Here is a 17,593-nt window from a genome sequence, read left to right as displayed (position 1 = left end):
TTTATCCGATATGAAATCTAAAAAAACATTTTTTAAAAATAAAATAATACTTTATTCCGAGTGTTCTTGCTTTTCTCTTTGGAAGTCATCACATAACGGCATTATAATACACGGTTCGGCTGCATTAAATATTACATATCTGCCGTAGATATTTATTTATAGAGCCCTGATCAGAAAACCTTTTGACAAACTGTAAGAAATGCTGCCAAAACTGAATACGTGACGTGGATCATAAATATATTAGCAATTAAACAAGATCTTACATTTCTTTTCACACAATACGTCTCCTAACGGTATCAACACTAATTCGGCTGACTTTTATATTTGATCCAATTGGTTTATAGGTTATATTTACACCTTAATGGTGCAAAGCTGATAGAAAGGGATTTTTTTGTTTTTGTTTTTAAAGATATTATTACTACCTTTCCAACTCCTTATGCAGTTGACTGTTACAGGTCTATACAGGTTCATGGTACAATGCATAAGCTTCAAATCGAGAGACTGAAACTGTATTTTCCTTTACCGTTCTGTTTTAATTTACTCTATACATTGTCTATAGACAATTCATAAAATATAGAACTTCAGAAGCAGAAAATAAATATAAAAGATATAAGAATAAATTAACCCATATTCTGAGGATATGTAAAAAAGAATACTATAATAAAATATTAGAGAATAATAAGAATAATATGAAAGGTTTATGGAAAGTATTAAATAGTGTCATTAGAAATGAAGCAAAAAGCTCTGGTTAGCCTGAGTTTTTTGCAGACAAAAATAATGTTATTAATAATACAGAAGATTCTTTGCCAATGTGGGGCCAGATCTGGCAGAAAAACTTAAAACCGTAGAAACAACTTAAGGGGAAGATACGGACCTCTGGAATGAAAACAATAGCTCTTTCTTCCTCACACCAGTCGAAAAAAAGAAATCATAGATACTGTGCGAAAATGTAAAAGCACATCTTCGACCGATTGGAATAATATTGATATGATTAGCGAGACACCCCAGGTGAATAGGGTAATTTTTTTAACTTAAAGGTATCAACTAGAAATCTCTCCAGTTAATTACTTACAATAAGGCAATTGTTTTTTGTATTACAAGTTTTCTGAAATAGCCTGTTTAAATATGCAAATTAGCCATTATCTCATTAAATATGTGCATATTTTAACACATTTCAGGAAGCAAAATCTGAACTTTGGATAAAGCCAGGTTCAAAATTCTTGTTTCATTTTGTAGTCATATTAGTATCTAAGGCTTTTACAGAAGGGATATTGGATATCTCTTTTTATCACTGTCAAAATACTGTCAACAGCTCTAAAATATCAACATTTCGCCATGTTTTCAGGTATACAATGTTGTATAATTCAGGCTATGAATGATATATGAACAAACCCTTCTGTAAAAGCCATCATAATATTGAATATAACTGGAAGGTTTGGTGTATCTACATGCTACTAAAGTTGAAATTACGAACTCAGAGTAGGAGAAAAAACTCATTTTGAGAAAACTACCTTTAAAGATTCCAGTGAGGCGCTAGCTAAACCCTCCAGTTCTTTGGATGACAGCTTGCGCATCGACGCACTCCGTGAAGGTATTTCATGTTCGGGGTCATTTGTTTTTTGTATAACCTTGCTTCGTGCATGTGACAATTGTTGTTGTCTTCTCTGTGAACATTTTTTTCGCCATTCTTTTGCCATTTCAATTTCTAGCGGAAAGCTAACCAGGAAGTGTTTTAGGTCACCACGTGACGCATCTGAACGAATCACGTTGTCAGAAATTGACACCAGCCAGTGAGATTTCGTTTCTTGGTTTAACACCACTTTGTACTTTCACGATTGGTTGCTAATACAAAGGAAATTGAGATTGTGCAGGAGAGACACAGCTTTCCAACGATATCTCTGTTGACATGGTGCACACAGCGGTCGAGGTACTTTATGTTACGTTAGAATGCTAACTTTTGGTGAATTTAGGAGAAATCTGCAGACGCAAATAGACAAACTATAGTAAAAATAAACACTTAAATGTGTATTTTGTACGTTTTCCTTCCAAAAGCCTCAAAGAAACCATGTTATAGAATCAAAATAGCACAACATCTCAAAATTGACCAGTGCTTGAAAAACGATGTTTTTGCCTGCCGTGTCTCGCCTTAGATGAAAGTCTTCATCGATTAATTTGGTTTCTAATCGAGACAAGGTCCAAATCAGACTCCAATAGGGTGCATTGCATTTCTACAGGTCTCAGTTCACTGTCACTGTGCATTACCCCAGGCTAGAAGTTCGGCCATGTTTTTTTTTCTGCAGGGAGAAATTTGAAGATCACGTGACATAGACGCCAGCCATTGGAATGAATGGAATGCAGTTGGTGTAGTCCTAAACTATAGCTGGGGATTCAGGGTAGTGTAGTGTCTTCTACCATCCTTTACTCCGAAAAAAAATGTGTTTCTCCGAATCGAAGGGGAAAAATACAAAAGCATTGCACACAATTTAAACCAATCAATGTTGTGTAATTAACAAGGATAATCTGGTGTTTTTTAGTCGATGAGTAGTGCAGATATCACTGTAAAATCAATCGACAGTAAGGGGAATACTTACTTCCGGGTGTACAATTATCCGTTATCCAATGGGAATGGACGCTCACATTGCTTTTAAGGGCAGCCGACACAAACAAATGCCGTGCTTCCATGAGCGTCAAATCCCGCAGCAGATGGGAATACATTGCAATCAGTTGAAAGCTATTTGCGTCCATTTCTGAAGCTGAAGGAGCCTAGGAGCGTCACAACTGCACGCCACGGGACCCTGACCAAACGTCGCTCTTGGACAATTATGGAGTGAGAGTGTGTTGGTCTTTGTCTGTGAGAGTCCCCCCCCCCCTTTTTTCCTCTCGAGAGCAGCAGCCCGGAGTGTGTCTGCTTTCTTTTTTCTCTAATGCCTGAAGTTGAAAGGAAATACATTGAAAATTGACAGATCAATGTGTGATTTGAAGTGGTGGATATATTGAAATAAATAAGAAACAATGATTTGTTGCTATTTAAACATAGTCTTTCAGAACTGATTGCTACCGTTGCATTGCATTGTGAATTTCATGGTAGTCATTAACTAAGACTTTTACTTAATTATATTCCAAGCGAAAAATTATATTAAATACAGGAACGTAAGGGGAAAGTGAAAAGTGGTTTACCGAGTATATGAATTACATTAAAGTTAAGGCTTTATTCAAATTAAATATAATAGGTGGATTTTTCCACCTAGTATAAAGACATAGAAAGAGGAGAATTTGTTAAACATTAAATAACAAACTCACTGGAAGAAATAGATATAGTAATGTTATTTAGGAGTTGTTCTCATATAAAGTTACTCTCAGTTGGTGCTTGTTTAAAGTAGATAGGAAACTGAAAACATCAACAATTCACCACAATGGTGTCTTTCTTACATCTAAAAACGTATTTTTCAAACATTATTCTTTTAATTTAATTAAAAGAATAACATTTTTAATTTTGTTTATGAAGAAAGAGTAGAAAGTAAACCGAAGGTTTTTGTAAGTTTTTCAGAGGGGAATCTGTTAATGTTTAAACAGGACAAGGGTCCTGCACGAGGTTTTGCTCATGCCATCCCATACTGTTGGACAACACAAAGAGACTAAGTGTGATTTATGAGAAGCTGGTGAGCAGGCTGCTGCAGGGCGCAGTGAGGAAAGAAAGAGACAGAGAATAATGACAGAAAGACAGGAGAAATTAGACGTTTTGAGAAGTAGAGAGAGAGTAAATGTTATATAAAGTTAACTACTATTCAGGAGAATGTTAATTTTTATTGAACGCAGTCTCCAAGCAGTGTGGTTTTTATCTGCACATGTTGGGTGTTCCCCTCCCCTTCCCCCAGTCACATGAGGTTAGTGATGTACTGCTAAGCTAGTTAGCTAGCCAGTTGGCATTACTAGATGGTGAAATAGTTTGAGTAAGGATACAACCGGTAACTACTGATTAAATACACAGTGATGGTGTACATGAACATTGAGAGTATTAAGTTGTTTTGTTTTTCATGCTTTTCATCAAAAGTCATAAGTATAATGGAAAGTAGACATAGGCACTTTGAGTCAATTTACATTACTGTGATCTGATTAGTGTGCTCTGCAGGTTTGCTATTGTTCTAAGTAACAGTGGGATTGAAAATATTGGAGAAAGTATGGAGATGTTCTTTCGTAGTGTTGGAAATATGTGATGCTTGAAACATGTGGGTATTTCAATTTATAGAAGAAAATGGTTTCCTGAAAGAGTCAGGTTGGGTAGATATGTAACAATGGATGAAACAATTTTTAGAGGGAGTTTTTGTAATATCATTAGTAGACATTAATGGTGTTGTTTAGATCGCATTTAACAACTAAGACGGAGAATATGATTAGAAAAGACTTTATTTTACCTAAGTGTGCTAGACTTCTCATAGGTAATGCGTCCCGGGACCTGGACTCCCCCTCTGAGTTAGAAAGGCTACGACCATGACCCTCCAAGCAGACAAAAGGCCTAACCCAACAGGAGACTCCTCCTTCTCCATCAAACAGACAGAGAACCAGAGCTGAACCGCCTCCACCTGAGGTATCCAGAACCGAACAGCTTGCTGACATACAGAGATACTCTCATCACTCCCTCAGACAGGACATGAAGTTCGAAGCTGAGTCACGAGATTTGGCACAAGAGCAGAGTGTGGGACATGAGAGCAGAATCCGCCCTCCATAAAGCAGCAGAGAGACTGTAAAGGAGGAGATGAAATGCAAAGCAGTGCAAGAACAATGGCATGATGTGGGCTGCAGATGTGACTGGGCCAAAGGCTGCCTAAAACAGTTACAGGAATGGATTCAAGAATTGATGGACTGAAGAGAAGACAGAATCAGAGGAGTTGGCATGGTCGATTAGAAGTGAGTGCTATCGATATTATTTCTGTTATGTTGTGTAACTGTTTAATGGTGTTATCTTTATTGCTACCCCCTTCCCCATCAATGTATGGTGTTGGTCCACAGCGCAAACGTATTAGTTTAACAAAATCCGCATTTAAAATGGTGCCATGGATACGTTATTTTCCCCTGTGCAATTCCAGTCTCACATGTCACATCTCACATCACATCGTCATAAACAAATACCGGAAACAGACCGAAAACACTTTATTCCGAGTGTGCTTGCTTTTCTCTTTGGAGGTCATCACATAACGGCATTGTAATACAGGGTTCGGCTGCATTTAATGTTACATATCTGCTGGAATTCTCTATTTATAGAGCCTTGATGAGAAGACTTCTAGACAAACATGAGGAACTGCCGCCAACACTGAAAATGTGACGTGGATCATAAATATATCAGCAATTAAATAACATCTTCCATTTATTTTCACACAATACATCTCCTTGCAGTATAAACACTAATTCGGCTGACTTTTATATTTGATCCAATTGGTAGATAGGCTGTATTTACACCATAAACGTGCACTCCTGATATAAAGGGACACCTAGTGGTTAAAGCATGTTATTGAATTTCAATATTTTTATTATTAAATATGAATAGGATCCCTATAAAGTATATTCATTACTCGTTATTCTCTTATAATAGTTAATTAAAGACTGTATATAATGACTATTTTGGACATCCCTTTCAAGATTTCCTAAGGTTTATTGACATACACAAACGGTGTAGTTATGCAATGAATGAAAAACTTTGTGTATACCTCCAGCAATGTTAACTATGTTGAAGCACTTATTTTAACTGATATTATATATATGTATTATACTCTTATATAAGATGTATGTAGATAGTATAAGAAATGTGCAGAATATGACTTGGTGGAGGTATACACAAATATTGATAGATGTCTTGTGATGCACTGTTGAGGAACCTGCGACCCAAGTTTTTCATCTCCGGCCTTGTCAGGTGTTGAACAATCAATAAATAAAGAATACAGAATTATTAAATATAAAACACAGAATGTGTGTGATTATACTAAATGATTTACAAATAAACACCACTGCATATTTACAACTGTTACACATGCTGATGTAATGCAAATGTTTCCAACTTGGGATCAATAAAGTATATCTTATCTTAAGATGATCGACGGCTACTGCCATATTTGCAAAATGTGCCTCTGAACCTTGACAAGTGCATGTTTCAGGCTTATTAATTACCAACTGGAGGGGTCACAAACATAAGACCAGCTGTTAAATAAAGCTCTTCTGACCTTAGCTGTCATGTGGGTATATATTCATGCTGCCCATTATGGGCACAAGCAATTTTCACCCATTAATTCATTATATGTTTTAAATTTGAGTGTTTCCTATCCCCTAAACCTCCAGGGATGTACACAGTTTAATACTGGCAACCTCTTATTATGGGAAATACAAAAACGTCTTTTAAAACTACAACTCCCAGTAGAGACGTGCCATAGATAGAGAACATGTTGCGAAACACAATAGCCAGCATGTGTAGTTCTGGGGACGGGGTGGACCCGTTCAAATCCAGTTTTGGACAGTCTGCCGTGGTTCCATCCCATTTCAATTGCTGTTCGACGCTCGGCGTAACCCTCGGAGCACACTCTCCCATCACAGAGCTTGCGGACTATCAAGGGGTTTGTCAAGCGAAGCGGAGAGAATACTTACTTCCGGGTGTAATATTCTGTAAAGCAAATGAGCTGCTCCGACCCTCGGTCCTGACGGACTCCAACTTGTGTTTATTAATCAAACAAATAAATAAACACAAGGATAATTATGTGTTATTGTTGAGTAAATGAAGAATTGCACAGGGGAAAATAACGTATCTATTGTGGTGATTGACATTATTCCACGGATCTATGGGTTAGGGTATTGTTCTGCACGGACATTTTAGTGAGCCGGACTTCCTGTCTCCGCCGGTCTTCGCTTGTGTTTTGAGATGCTAAATAAAAGTCTAGCTTGTACCTTTGATACCCCGCCTCCGACTCCCATCTCTCGGCACCACACTATGCCACAATTTTAGATGCGGATTTTGTTAAACTAATACGTTTGCGCTGTGGACCAACACTATGCATTGACGGTGAAGGGGGTAGCAATAAAGATAACACCATTTTACACAACATAACAGAAATAATATCGATAGCAGCGTCCCTAGCAACCACCTTGGTAACAATGAAAACGTTGTATAGACACAATTTCCTGAAGTAATCTTCATAATAACTAGCAAACTAAAGATCATGTACATCCACTGCACACATAATCTGAAATAATAACTCATATTTCTCGCATCAAATGACATCAAAACGCATTTTAATGGCCAAACTAACTTTAAAATAGGCATTTTACACCAAGAATAAAACAAAGTTTGGCCAATTTTTTTTTTTCTGCAGGGAGAAATGTGAAAATCACGTGACATAGACGCCAGCCATTGGAATGAATGGTGAAAAAAAACGTAGGGATCTTACAATTTCAGAGGCGTTTTTGTAGAAATACTACGTCCTACGTTGTGGACCAACGTAGTTATTACACGTTTTTTTGTGAGACTGGGTTGGGTAAACAAGGTATGTAAATGTCAGTAAACTTCCAAGTTATGCGAACATGTAAGCAAAGCATAAATTACTGCTACGTTGACGTTACTTTGAATCGCGGGGGTAAGCTAAACCGTTAGCAAGTAGCAATAGCTCGCCAGATATATTAAATAAACACTTCGTCATACAATCTAAATGTTATGTTTTTTAGCGTTACCTGGTGATTTCAAAGAAAGCTCTCTGGGAAATGTTGACTTACTGTTCGACATGAAGCTAGAAGCTACCTTACAGTACACAGTTAATCCTGAGTCCTGTCAGTTAAGGTGTTTCATAGTTAGCTTAGCTAAGCGTCAACCTAGCACTGAAATATATGGATGTTATGTGACAGTATTTCTGAGAAAAAGTCAGCTGAAATGGTGGCATAGTTGCCACTGCTTTATGTGTCGACAGCATGTTTGAACGTATTTGCAGCAGTAAATGTGGCTGTTTGGCCACTGACGTTGCCATAACAACACCTGAATTTAAATGTGCAACCTCTTTTTTTGACAGATTTTTGCATGAAATTATAATTCTTCTGAGTGATATTCCTATTGACAGCTAGTTTCATTATGAGTGAGCATTATGAGATGGACAGCCAGAGAGAATACATGAAAAACAGTTATGAAATACTATATGGAAGGCTCGACCAAGCGGCAAACTCTGGGGAACAGCCGGGACGCCAATACGGAAGTGCTACACACTGCAGTTCATACAACGGCCGCTAGGGACTGACTGCAGAAAGGAGCAATTTCCATAGACCCCATGTTAAAATGCCCAACTTTACAGCAGAAAAAAACATGTTTCTACCCATGGATGCAATAAATATTATGATCAATATAGTTAGATTCCACCTTCATGAATATGAATCTGTGAGTGAATTGTTTTCTAACACGACCCTTTTATTTATATTAGGTCTTAAAGATTTTTGCATAAATTAGGGCGTGGTCACTTTGATGGACATGTACATGCCTCACTGTCAGCTAACAGCAACTTGTCCACTCTGCTAGGCTACAACCATAGAGACTACAACGTTAGTTAGTCATAGTACTGTACTTGACCCTTTAGCTTTAGCCGTGTTCATGGTGATTGTGCCTTTTAGGGAATATTGTTACAAATACCAGACAATTAAAATGTCGTGCTGTACGCTTGAATGTACTAACAGAACTTCCAAGAAGTCTAAAATTATAATATTATACATGTTAATCCCGTTCACAGGTGTTAGTGTGCTTGGTAGCTTAGCTTGTTACTTATTAGCCAGCTAAGGACGTAACCCTTTATACATACATATACATTTTAGTTTATGATTCAGCCTTGGGTAAGACTTTTATAGTCTATGGCTATGACGCCCATAATGCTAAATGGGAGCAAATGTTAATAGGGGACCCAATTATTCCAGTGGTGGCCGTCGGAGCTAACGGAGCCGCAGGGGGCTAGCTCCAGCCGGCGTCCCGGAGCTAGCCCACTGCGGCTCCGTTAGGTCCGGGCGATGGAGTCCGTCGTTACAACTGGAGATCAAGGAATGCAGCGAAACGCAGACTTGGTTCGCCTGCTGTAGTATTAGCTAAATAAATTATGTTGAACAAGGCTTATTAAGCTGAACATCGCCACAATTGTTCTCCTATGTATCGGTACTTATTTTCTAAACCTGTGAATGACAAGCATTAAGAATAACAACATATAGCTAATTCTCTTGCAGATTGTCTCATTTGATTATGAATGTAACGTTTATATAGGGGAACTACACTGTTAGCAGTAACTTGGTATGCATGTATTTCATGTTAGCTTAGCTTCTTAGCCTGAGCTAGCTCTGTTTACTTCCAGTTCGGAGGCAGCATGTCCCGCCTCGGCTCCGCCTTTTTGCCCTTATTTGGAGCAGGCGAGATTAGACTCTGACGTCGCTGTCAAGCGTTAGTGGCCGACTCCGCCTACTAAGGGCATCTCGGCAACTCTGCAGAATCCTATGGGTGACGTCACAGACACTACGTCCATTTATATATATAGTCTATGATCAGAAGGTATCGACAGGGGGCAGCTGGCTGCTCTACCAGGTCTTCGTAGATGCCAATAACACTTCTCCAACAAGCAATGAAACCACATATGGGTGTTTTTCTTCTGTGTGGCATGTAAAGGAACAAGTTTGTTGTCCTTTCCTTTCATTTTAAGCCCACTGAGAAGGGACTCAGCTTCTACTAGAATACCTATGCAGTGTTTCCCACAGAATTAGATTCCCCCCCCCCAACGTTCTTGTTGCTCTGTGTTGCGTTGTTAATTAGACCTTCCAGAAAAACGTGATCCTGCGATCGCAGAATTTACCGCATAATCAGCAAAATGGCTCAGATTTTTAAAAGGCCGCATATTTATCAAAAGGCCGCATAATCCCCGCATTTTTCCACACAAAGTTGAGAAAAAAAAAATTAACTCGTCTTGACGTGAAGTAGTGATGATGATGATGACGTGACATCATCAGCTCGCGCATCACAGAAGGTAAACAACACCGTAGAGAGAACGTGTGGAACTCACACGACGAACATTTCTGCTAAAGACCGGGCAAAGCAGTACCCCGATGTCTTTTACAAAAGTGGGGGGAAACTATTCTGCACCCCGTGCAACTGTGTGTTGGAGCATACGTCTTAGAGAAAATCGATGGTGACGACCCACTTTGATTCATTCAAACATTCGAAAATGCTTTCTGCTGCTGCGGACAAGAAAGCCAAACAACTCACGTTAACCGAGGCATCAACCTCCAAAACCCTTTCGAGGGCTACAAGAAACGAAGTGAGTAGCCTACAAGATTGAAGCTGGTCAGATAACGAACGAGTAAATGAAAACAGAATGAGGCGGAGAAGTGTGTGTGTGTGTGTGTGTGTGTGTGTGTGTGTGTGTGTGTGTGTGTGTGTGTGTGTGTGTGTGTGTGTGTGTGTGTGTGTGTGTGTGTGTGTGTGTGTGTGTGTGTGTGTGTGTGTGTGTGTGTGTGTGTGTGTGTGTGTGTGTGTGTGAATAAATAAGACAGCCCAATATTTTAAAAAAAATCTATTCTTTTTCGCAACTTTCCGCATATTTTGCAACTTCCCGCAATTTCACCGCATAAAATCACATAGAAACCCAGCATGTTTAATCGCATAATCAAGGATTTTAGCCCGCATAATTAAGGATTTTAGCCCGCATAATCAAGGATTTTTGCCCGCGTTTTTCTGGAGGGTCTAGTTAATGAGTGAAACACAACGGAGTTGAGGATCTGTGGGGTTTATTCTCCCAGAAATATAATTTACAATTTAGGCATTGAGCAGACGCCTTATTCCAAAGCGACTTACAATTACCAATTACAGGGACATTCTCCCTGGAGTAACCGAGGGCTAAGTACCTTGCTCAAGGGCACGCTAGTAGTGGTGTTCCAGGCAGGATTTGAACTCGCAACCTTCCGATCATCAGCCCACCTCACTATCCGTTAGACCACCAAAAAAAAAAATGAATTAAAAAAAGAAAAGAATGATAATAATAATTTTACTTTTTATTTTTACTTCTTTATTTATTTATTCATAGTATGAATAAATAAATAAAGAAGTAAATAAAGAAAAATCTGTTTACAGTTCATATGGGTGTTGAGAGATGTATCCATAGATCTCTTAAATTTGTTCTCAAAGTGCACCAGATTGATGCTTTTAACTTCAATTTTTAAAAACAAATCTTCCCGGGGGAGCATGCCCCCGGACCCCCTTAGAGGAGGTGAGGACCCCCCGAGAGGATGTTAGGTCCACAGTGTTAACATGCTTATTTATACAATATGTGTGCTTAATAATAATAATAATAATAATAATAGATGTATTTTGTTAGCGCTTTTACAGGTACTCAAAGAAGCTTTGACAAAAAAAATGCAATAAAAACAAAAGTTGGTTCCTTGTTGTGTATTGTGAGCATGCATTCTAGTAGACCTCAAAAACGGAATTCTGATCAGTAGAATAGGTCAAAGCATGGGACCTTTAAGCAAAGTGGTTACGGGGGCAGTGGCTCAGTCTATAGGGACTTGCCCCTGGGACCGAAGGGTCACCGGTTCGAGTCCCGATCGACCAAGAAAACTATGGAGTGGACTGGTAGCTAGAGAGGTGCCAGTTCACCTCCTGGGCCCTGCCCTTGAGCAAGTCACCGAACCCCCAACTGCTCCCCGGCTAGACTGGCAGCCTTTTCGCTCTGGCCCTCTCCAGATGAATGTGCATGTGTGTAGTGTGTATAACTGTGTGTGTATTTGCATGTGTGCGCTGTCCTGTATACAGTGTGTGTGTGTATTAAACAAAAAAATATACAAGAAAATTGAATTTCCCCCTAGGGGGATTAATAAAGCTTCTTCTTCTTAAACTGTACCCAACTATTGTTTGAAAAGTGACTTAATTCACAGCAACATACAAAAAGGACAACAATTCATAAACAAAATAGACACCAGAAATACAAATTACAGATGTAGCGCTTCATTTCAGACAGTTTGAAACGCGAGGGCCGTGATTGGTACGTGATCTGCCCTGGCTCAAGGTAAAACCTCCAGCTTGACTTGAGACCCCCCGTGATAGATAAATGCAAATATAATGAAGCCAGCTGCAATGGATCATTGATACACCAGGGGGTGCAGTGGGGTTCCACACTGGAGCTCATGTGAAATAAAGTCAGATACAGTACGCTGGATGTACAGCGGAACTTTGTTAAGATCCTCACGGATATCATATTCTGTGCTAAATAAGAGACATGTAATCATTTACAAAACATCACCATGTTGTTATTTAACAAAATAATGTTGTTTAGTCGAAAAAAACAACGGGAGGAAATGCAGCCCGGCTCTCGATTTTTAATCCTAATTTAATCATTATCTTCACCACGATCATTTATGTTTGTGTTCGCAAAATTGACATGAAATCACTGACACATATGAATATACTGTATTCAACTTCATTAAAATGTTATTAACGTGCCTAAACTCAGCAATTCACTAACAATATTTATATTTTAATGGGGCCTCGTCGGCAGATCAGGATCCCGACGCGTAGCAGGAAGGGTGTTATTTTCCCCATAAGGAACAAGTCGCTGCAAATTATCCCGCTTATTACATAGCCACATTCTCAACAAAGTAACGACATGACTCCCAATATTAATTGAAATGCTTTTATGGATTTAGAAAATGTTTTTATTGATTTAAAAAATAGTTGTATTGATTTAAATTGACATGCATCCGCTAAGAAAAATAGTCCATTGTTACCGTTTTTTAAACATTCTGAATGAAACAGCAGCTCTCTCTGTGTATTTACACAACTAATGGCCCATCAACCACAGCTCTCTCCCCCCCCTCCCCCCCCTGATCTTTCTTCTCCAGCAGCTAAATCAACTGTAGGTTACTCTGAGTGACAAGTTTACAGTTAGTGACAACACCATAAAAGCTGGTGGGTTGAAAGCAATACGGGAGGTAAAAATAACTAGAATAATTGTGATTTATTTATTGTGGCTTTTATGTTTTTAGGTGTAAAATGTTTCTATCATTCAGGCTTATAATGCACCCTTCTCTAAAAGCCTTCAACAATGACAATATTAATTGTAATTTAATAAATCCTTCCAACACACATTGTAAAAAATAGCCTACTGTAAGTTAAGAAATCATTCCAATATGTAAATCTTCTGATGTAACAACAATAACATTATAAATAGTAACATAGCTGAACATGGTATTGCACATTTAGCTTTGAGTGTTACTGACCTGAGATGTTTTTATTACATGAATTAAGGTGACTGAGGCTTTTTAACAGACAGGGATGCAAACTCATCAGGTATGAAAAAGGTGACAAGGATCCGAGCCCCCGGCTCCCCCACCCCACAGAATATCGGCTTTAAAATGAGGAATAACAGAGGATATTAGCAGAACAACTAAAGCAGCAGTATTAATAATAACAGAAACGCCAAAGAGTCACATCTAATAGAAATATATAAAAGCATTTATTTTAAATTGTGTAGCAGTCAGTTTATAATTTTGGCAGCACTGTTGAGCATTTTGAAAATGTATTTTCATGCCTCTGTGCAAGGCTTAGTCTTTCTATCTTTATAGCCACATGGTGTAAAGTAACTAAGTTCATAAACTCAACAAGTACTATACTTGGGCACAATTTTGAGATACTTGTACTTTATTTAAGTATTTCAATGTTTTGCTACTTTGTTCTTCTACCCCACTACAGTTCAGAGGTGGTGTACTTCTACTCCACTACATGTATTTAATACCTTTAGTTACTTTACAGATGTGGATGAATGATGTGAAATATAATCAAGTGTTAAATCAGACTTTAGTTCCACCTGGAGTAAATCCACAAGCTGCAGTATACAAAGTCATTCAAACTAGCTGCACCTTTACCAGCTTTGAGAACACTTTAATGATCAATCATTATAAAACATATCATATATATTATTCTGAAATGGACCAATCTGCACAATGACTACTTTTACTGTCGCTACTTTCACTATATTTTGATGAGAATACTTTTCTACTTTTACTTGAGGAACATTTTGAATGCAGGACTTTTACTGTAACAGAGTATTCCTACACTCTGGTACTTCTACTTTTACTCAAGTACAAGATCTGAGTACTTTTACTTTTACTCTAGTACAAGATCTGAGTACTCCTACTTTTACTCAAGTACAAGATCTGAGTACTTCTCCTTTTACTCAAGTACAAGATCTGTGTGCTTCTACTTTTACTCAAGTACAAGACCTGAGTGCTTCTACTTTTACTCAAGTACAAGATCTATGTACTTCTACTTTTACTCAAGTACAAGATCTGAGTACTTCTACTTTTACTCAAGTACAATATATATATATATATATATATATATATACGTATACCACCTCTGTTTATAGCCTATGAAAAAAACTATTAGAAATAGAAGCCTAAAGCTAACGTTAGCAGATAGTGACAATGTATGCTAGCTAGCTAGCTCAACGATTCCTTAAATAATATTGCCACAGAAAAACTTTTCAGTTCACATCACGCTCTGCCGCTCCGACAGGGAGCTCTGCTCTGAACACCTTAACGGCCCGTTCTAACAGCTGTTCACCAGCGGTCCAGTCTGTGCCACAGTGACTCCGGACGCACAATTAATATTAACGAACGCACCCGTAGGTAATGTAGCTGCTGAAGCTAGACCATCATGTCGGAGCAGCAGAGCCTTATTATACATCCACCATGAGCAGAGCCGACAGGCAGGAAGACTCGAGCACACAGCTCGCACTTCGCATACAAGGTGTGGCGTGTGAATGGAGTGTAATGCGTGTGTCTCACGCCAAATGCATGACACTTGAGAGCTCTGTAACAGCTCATGGCCGCAGATTACTCCGGGTCCCAGACCCCCCCATACCCCAAAAATATTTTTATTGCAGATCTACATGAATCACACAAACGACCTATTTTGGATTCAAAACGGCTTCGAAAGGTGACAAGTTTGCATCACTGAACATAGACAGAGCACAACTGAAACATAACATCTGCAACGATGTAACAACATAATACACTTGTGAGGATGCAGCTTGGGATGTGAGGAGTGAGGGACACGGCTTAGAACGGGCGTGTCGCCTGGCAGGACAAGAGAGTGTGTGCACCAGTCTTCCTTGATCTATGAATTCATGTCCGTGACACTCACTGCTGCCCACAGCTGTTTTATAGAAGGAAATTCCTTCACTTCATGAAAGTGTTTTAACCACACACACCTCTACACACACATGACGGGTGTTATTTTCCCCATAAGGAACAAGTCGCTGCAAATTATCCCGCTTATTACATGGCCACATTCTCAACAAAGTAACGACATGACTCCCAATAATAATTTAAATGCTTTTATGGATTTAGAAAATGTTTTTATTGATTTAAAAAATAGTTGTATTGATTTAAAAAATAGTTGTATTGATTTAAATTGACATGCATCCGCTAAGAAAAATAGTCCGTTGTTACCGTTTTTTAAACAGTCTGAATGAAACGGCAGCTCTCAGCTGTGTATTTAAACAACTAATGGCCCATCAACCACAGCTCTCTCCCCCTGATCTTTCTTCTCCAGCAGCTACATTAACTGTAGGTTACTCTGAGTGACAATTCTTACAGTTAGACACAACACTGTCATTGCAAGTGACCCTCAGTTAGTTGACTTGTATGTTCAACTGCTAAATTTGTTACTGATAAAAAAGGGCTTCTACTGTACCTAATTACCTTAACACTAGAACCGCCAGAGGTTTTTGTATAGGCCTACCTAAACCTGTCAAATCCCGCTATTAGAATGCAATTTTTAACAACATAGGGTGCTACATAACACACTTTCAGGAAAAGTCACGGACTGGGAGACTTTAATATTTTATTGAAAAAAAGTTACATTGCACACACACAACACACATCACACAAATTGACCCTTTTGGCAGTTCTAGTCTTAAATAAACTCACTAATGAATGAAACCAGTTCAATACGCGTTATTCTTATTCTTATCATTCTTTATGAGCGCAGAAATAGTCTTAAAATCAGATCTGTTTTTTAAATGAAATCTGACGGCAGGCAGTTAGCTCTGATCACCTATAATAAAATGCGCCACACCTAATCGTTGGCCATTCAGCCACAGAGCTCCCTCTATACAAATCAAACTGTAGACGGTGTGAACGGAAATCAAACTGTAGACGGTGTGAACGGAGCCACAATTTCTGGCTTCTCCTCGGACACAGCTTTATCTAGAAGCACCGGCACAATCACAGGATCAGACAATGGGACATCAGAAACACTTTTACTCGCCTGTGCACGTGTATGGATGATCAGGCCAATACCGTTTGGCGGGGACATATTCTGCCGCTGTTCTTTACGCTTCAGAGCTGCGCAGTTGGCGATGACATGTCCAGGTTTGTGACAGTAAAAGCACTCTCTCTCCTCTCTGGTTACATTATACACATTCAACGGTTCAGTAGATGGTGCGGCTAACAGACGGCGGGATCTGTCAGTAAAGACAGGGGAAAACACAGATGTATGCGTTAACACATACTCATCGGCTAACACAGCAGCTGCAGAGAGGGAATTTACTTTTTGCTCATTCACGTACATAACAATGTGCTCAGGCAAACATTTCTTGAATTCGTCCAACATAATCAATTCCCTCAGAGCAGAATAATCCTCCACTTTACATGACTTAACCCATTTAGCAAAAAACATTCCCTTTTCCCTGGCAAAATCGGCATGAGTTTGATTAGGACCCTTCCTATGGTGTCTAAACTTTTGCCGGTAAGCTTCAGGGACTAACTCATAAACTCCAAGTATGGCCCCCTTCACCAAGTCGTAATCTAGACTGTCCTCCAGCGAAAGAGCAGCAACCGCCTCCTGAGCTCTCCCATGTAATTTACACGTTACCATCAGAGCCCAGGCCTCAGCCAGCCACCGTAGTGCCTCTGCAATACGTTCAAACGCACCAAAATACGCATCCACTTCAGTCTCACGGAAAACCGGCACTAATGCAATACTTTTCCCTACATTGAAAGCCTGGGGATGAGAAGGAAGTGGAAAGCTTTCTACACGATTGCCAACAACACCGGATGCGCGCAGTTGGGAGTCTAGCGCCAGGTGACATATCCGGATCCGGACTTCCTTATCTGCCACGTTTTTCTTTACCTCCAACTGAAACTGCCCGTCTTGCTCCCTGTCTTTAGCCTCCAACTGAAGACGGGCGAGACGGACCTTCAGTTTACTCCCTTCCAGAGAATCTGAGCTGCCAGTAGACGGTGGATTGTAATGAGGCGGCGTGGACGGTGCTTCAAACTGCCCGCCGCCCTCGCCGTCACCACCTTCTCCTTTAGCCAGGACATTAGGCACAGTGAGCTCAGCTTGTGCAGCCAGTATCAGTAACCCCCTTTTTACCATCTCATCCACCACCAAGGCCTTCAACTCTTTCTTCAACGATTGTTTACTTAGGCCTACTGTGAGACTGAAATGTTGTGCTATCTCAAATAAGTCGTCTTTACGACACTGATCTAGCTGCTTACGAGAAGGACAGACCAAAAAGGACTCAACATCGAAAGGTGCCAT

General features: G+C 39.4%; 1 protein-coding gene across 1 annotated transcript in view; it reads right to left on the bottom strand.

Moving 5' to 3' along the window:
• The window catches only part of LOC307029675 (uncharacterized protein), a gene marked incomplete at its 5' end in the record, with an annotated part of 37,843 nt that extends 20,250 nt beyond the window's left edge, over positions 1-17,593 (bottom strand). The window contains 3 exons of the mRNA XM_079665754.1: positions 16,199-16,254; positions 16,348-16,511; positions 16,815-17,593. Coding sequence (XP_079521880.1) covers positions 16,199-16,254; positions 16,348-16,511; positions 16,815-17,593 — 999 coding nt within the window. The remainder of the gene's footprint in view (positions 1-16,198; positions 16,255-16,347; positions 16,512-16,814) is intronic.

The sequence above is a fragment of the Notothenia rossii genome (genome assembly GCF_949606895.1).
Source record: "Notothenia rossii genome assembly, chromosome: 2".
NCBI classification, from domain to species: Eukaryota; Metazoa; Chordata; class Actinopteri; order Perciformes; family Nototheniidae; genus Notothenia; species Notothenia rossii.
The sequence above is the reverse complement of the archived record's forward strand: the minus strand, read 5'-3'. Positions and strand labels throughout refer to the sequence as shown.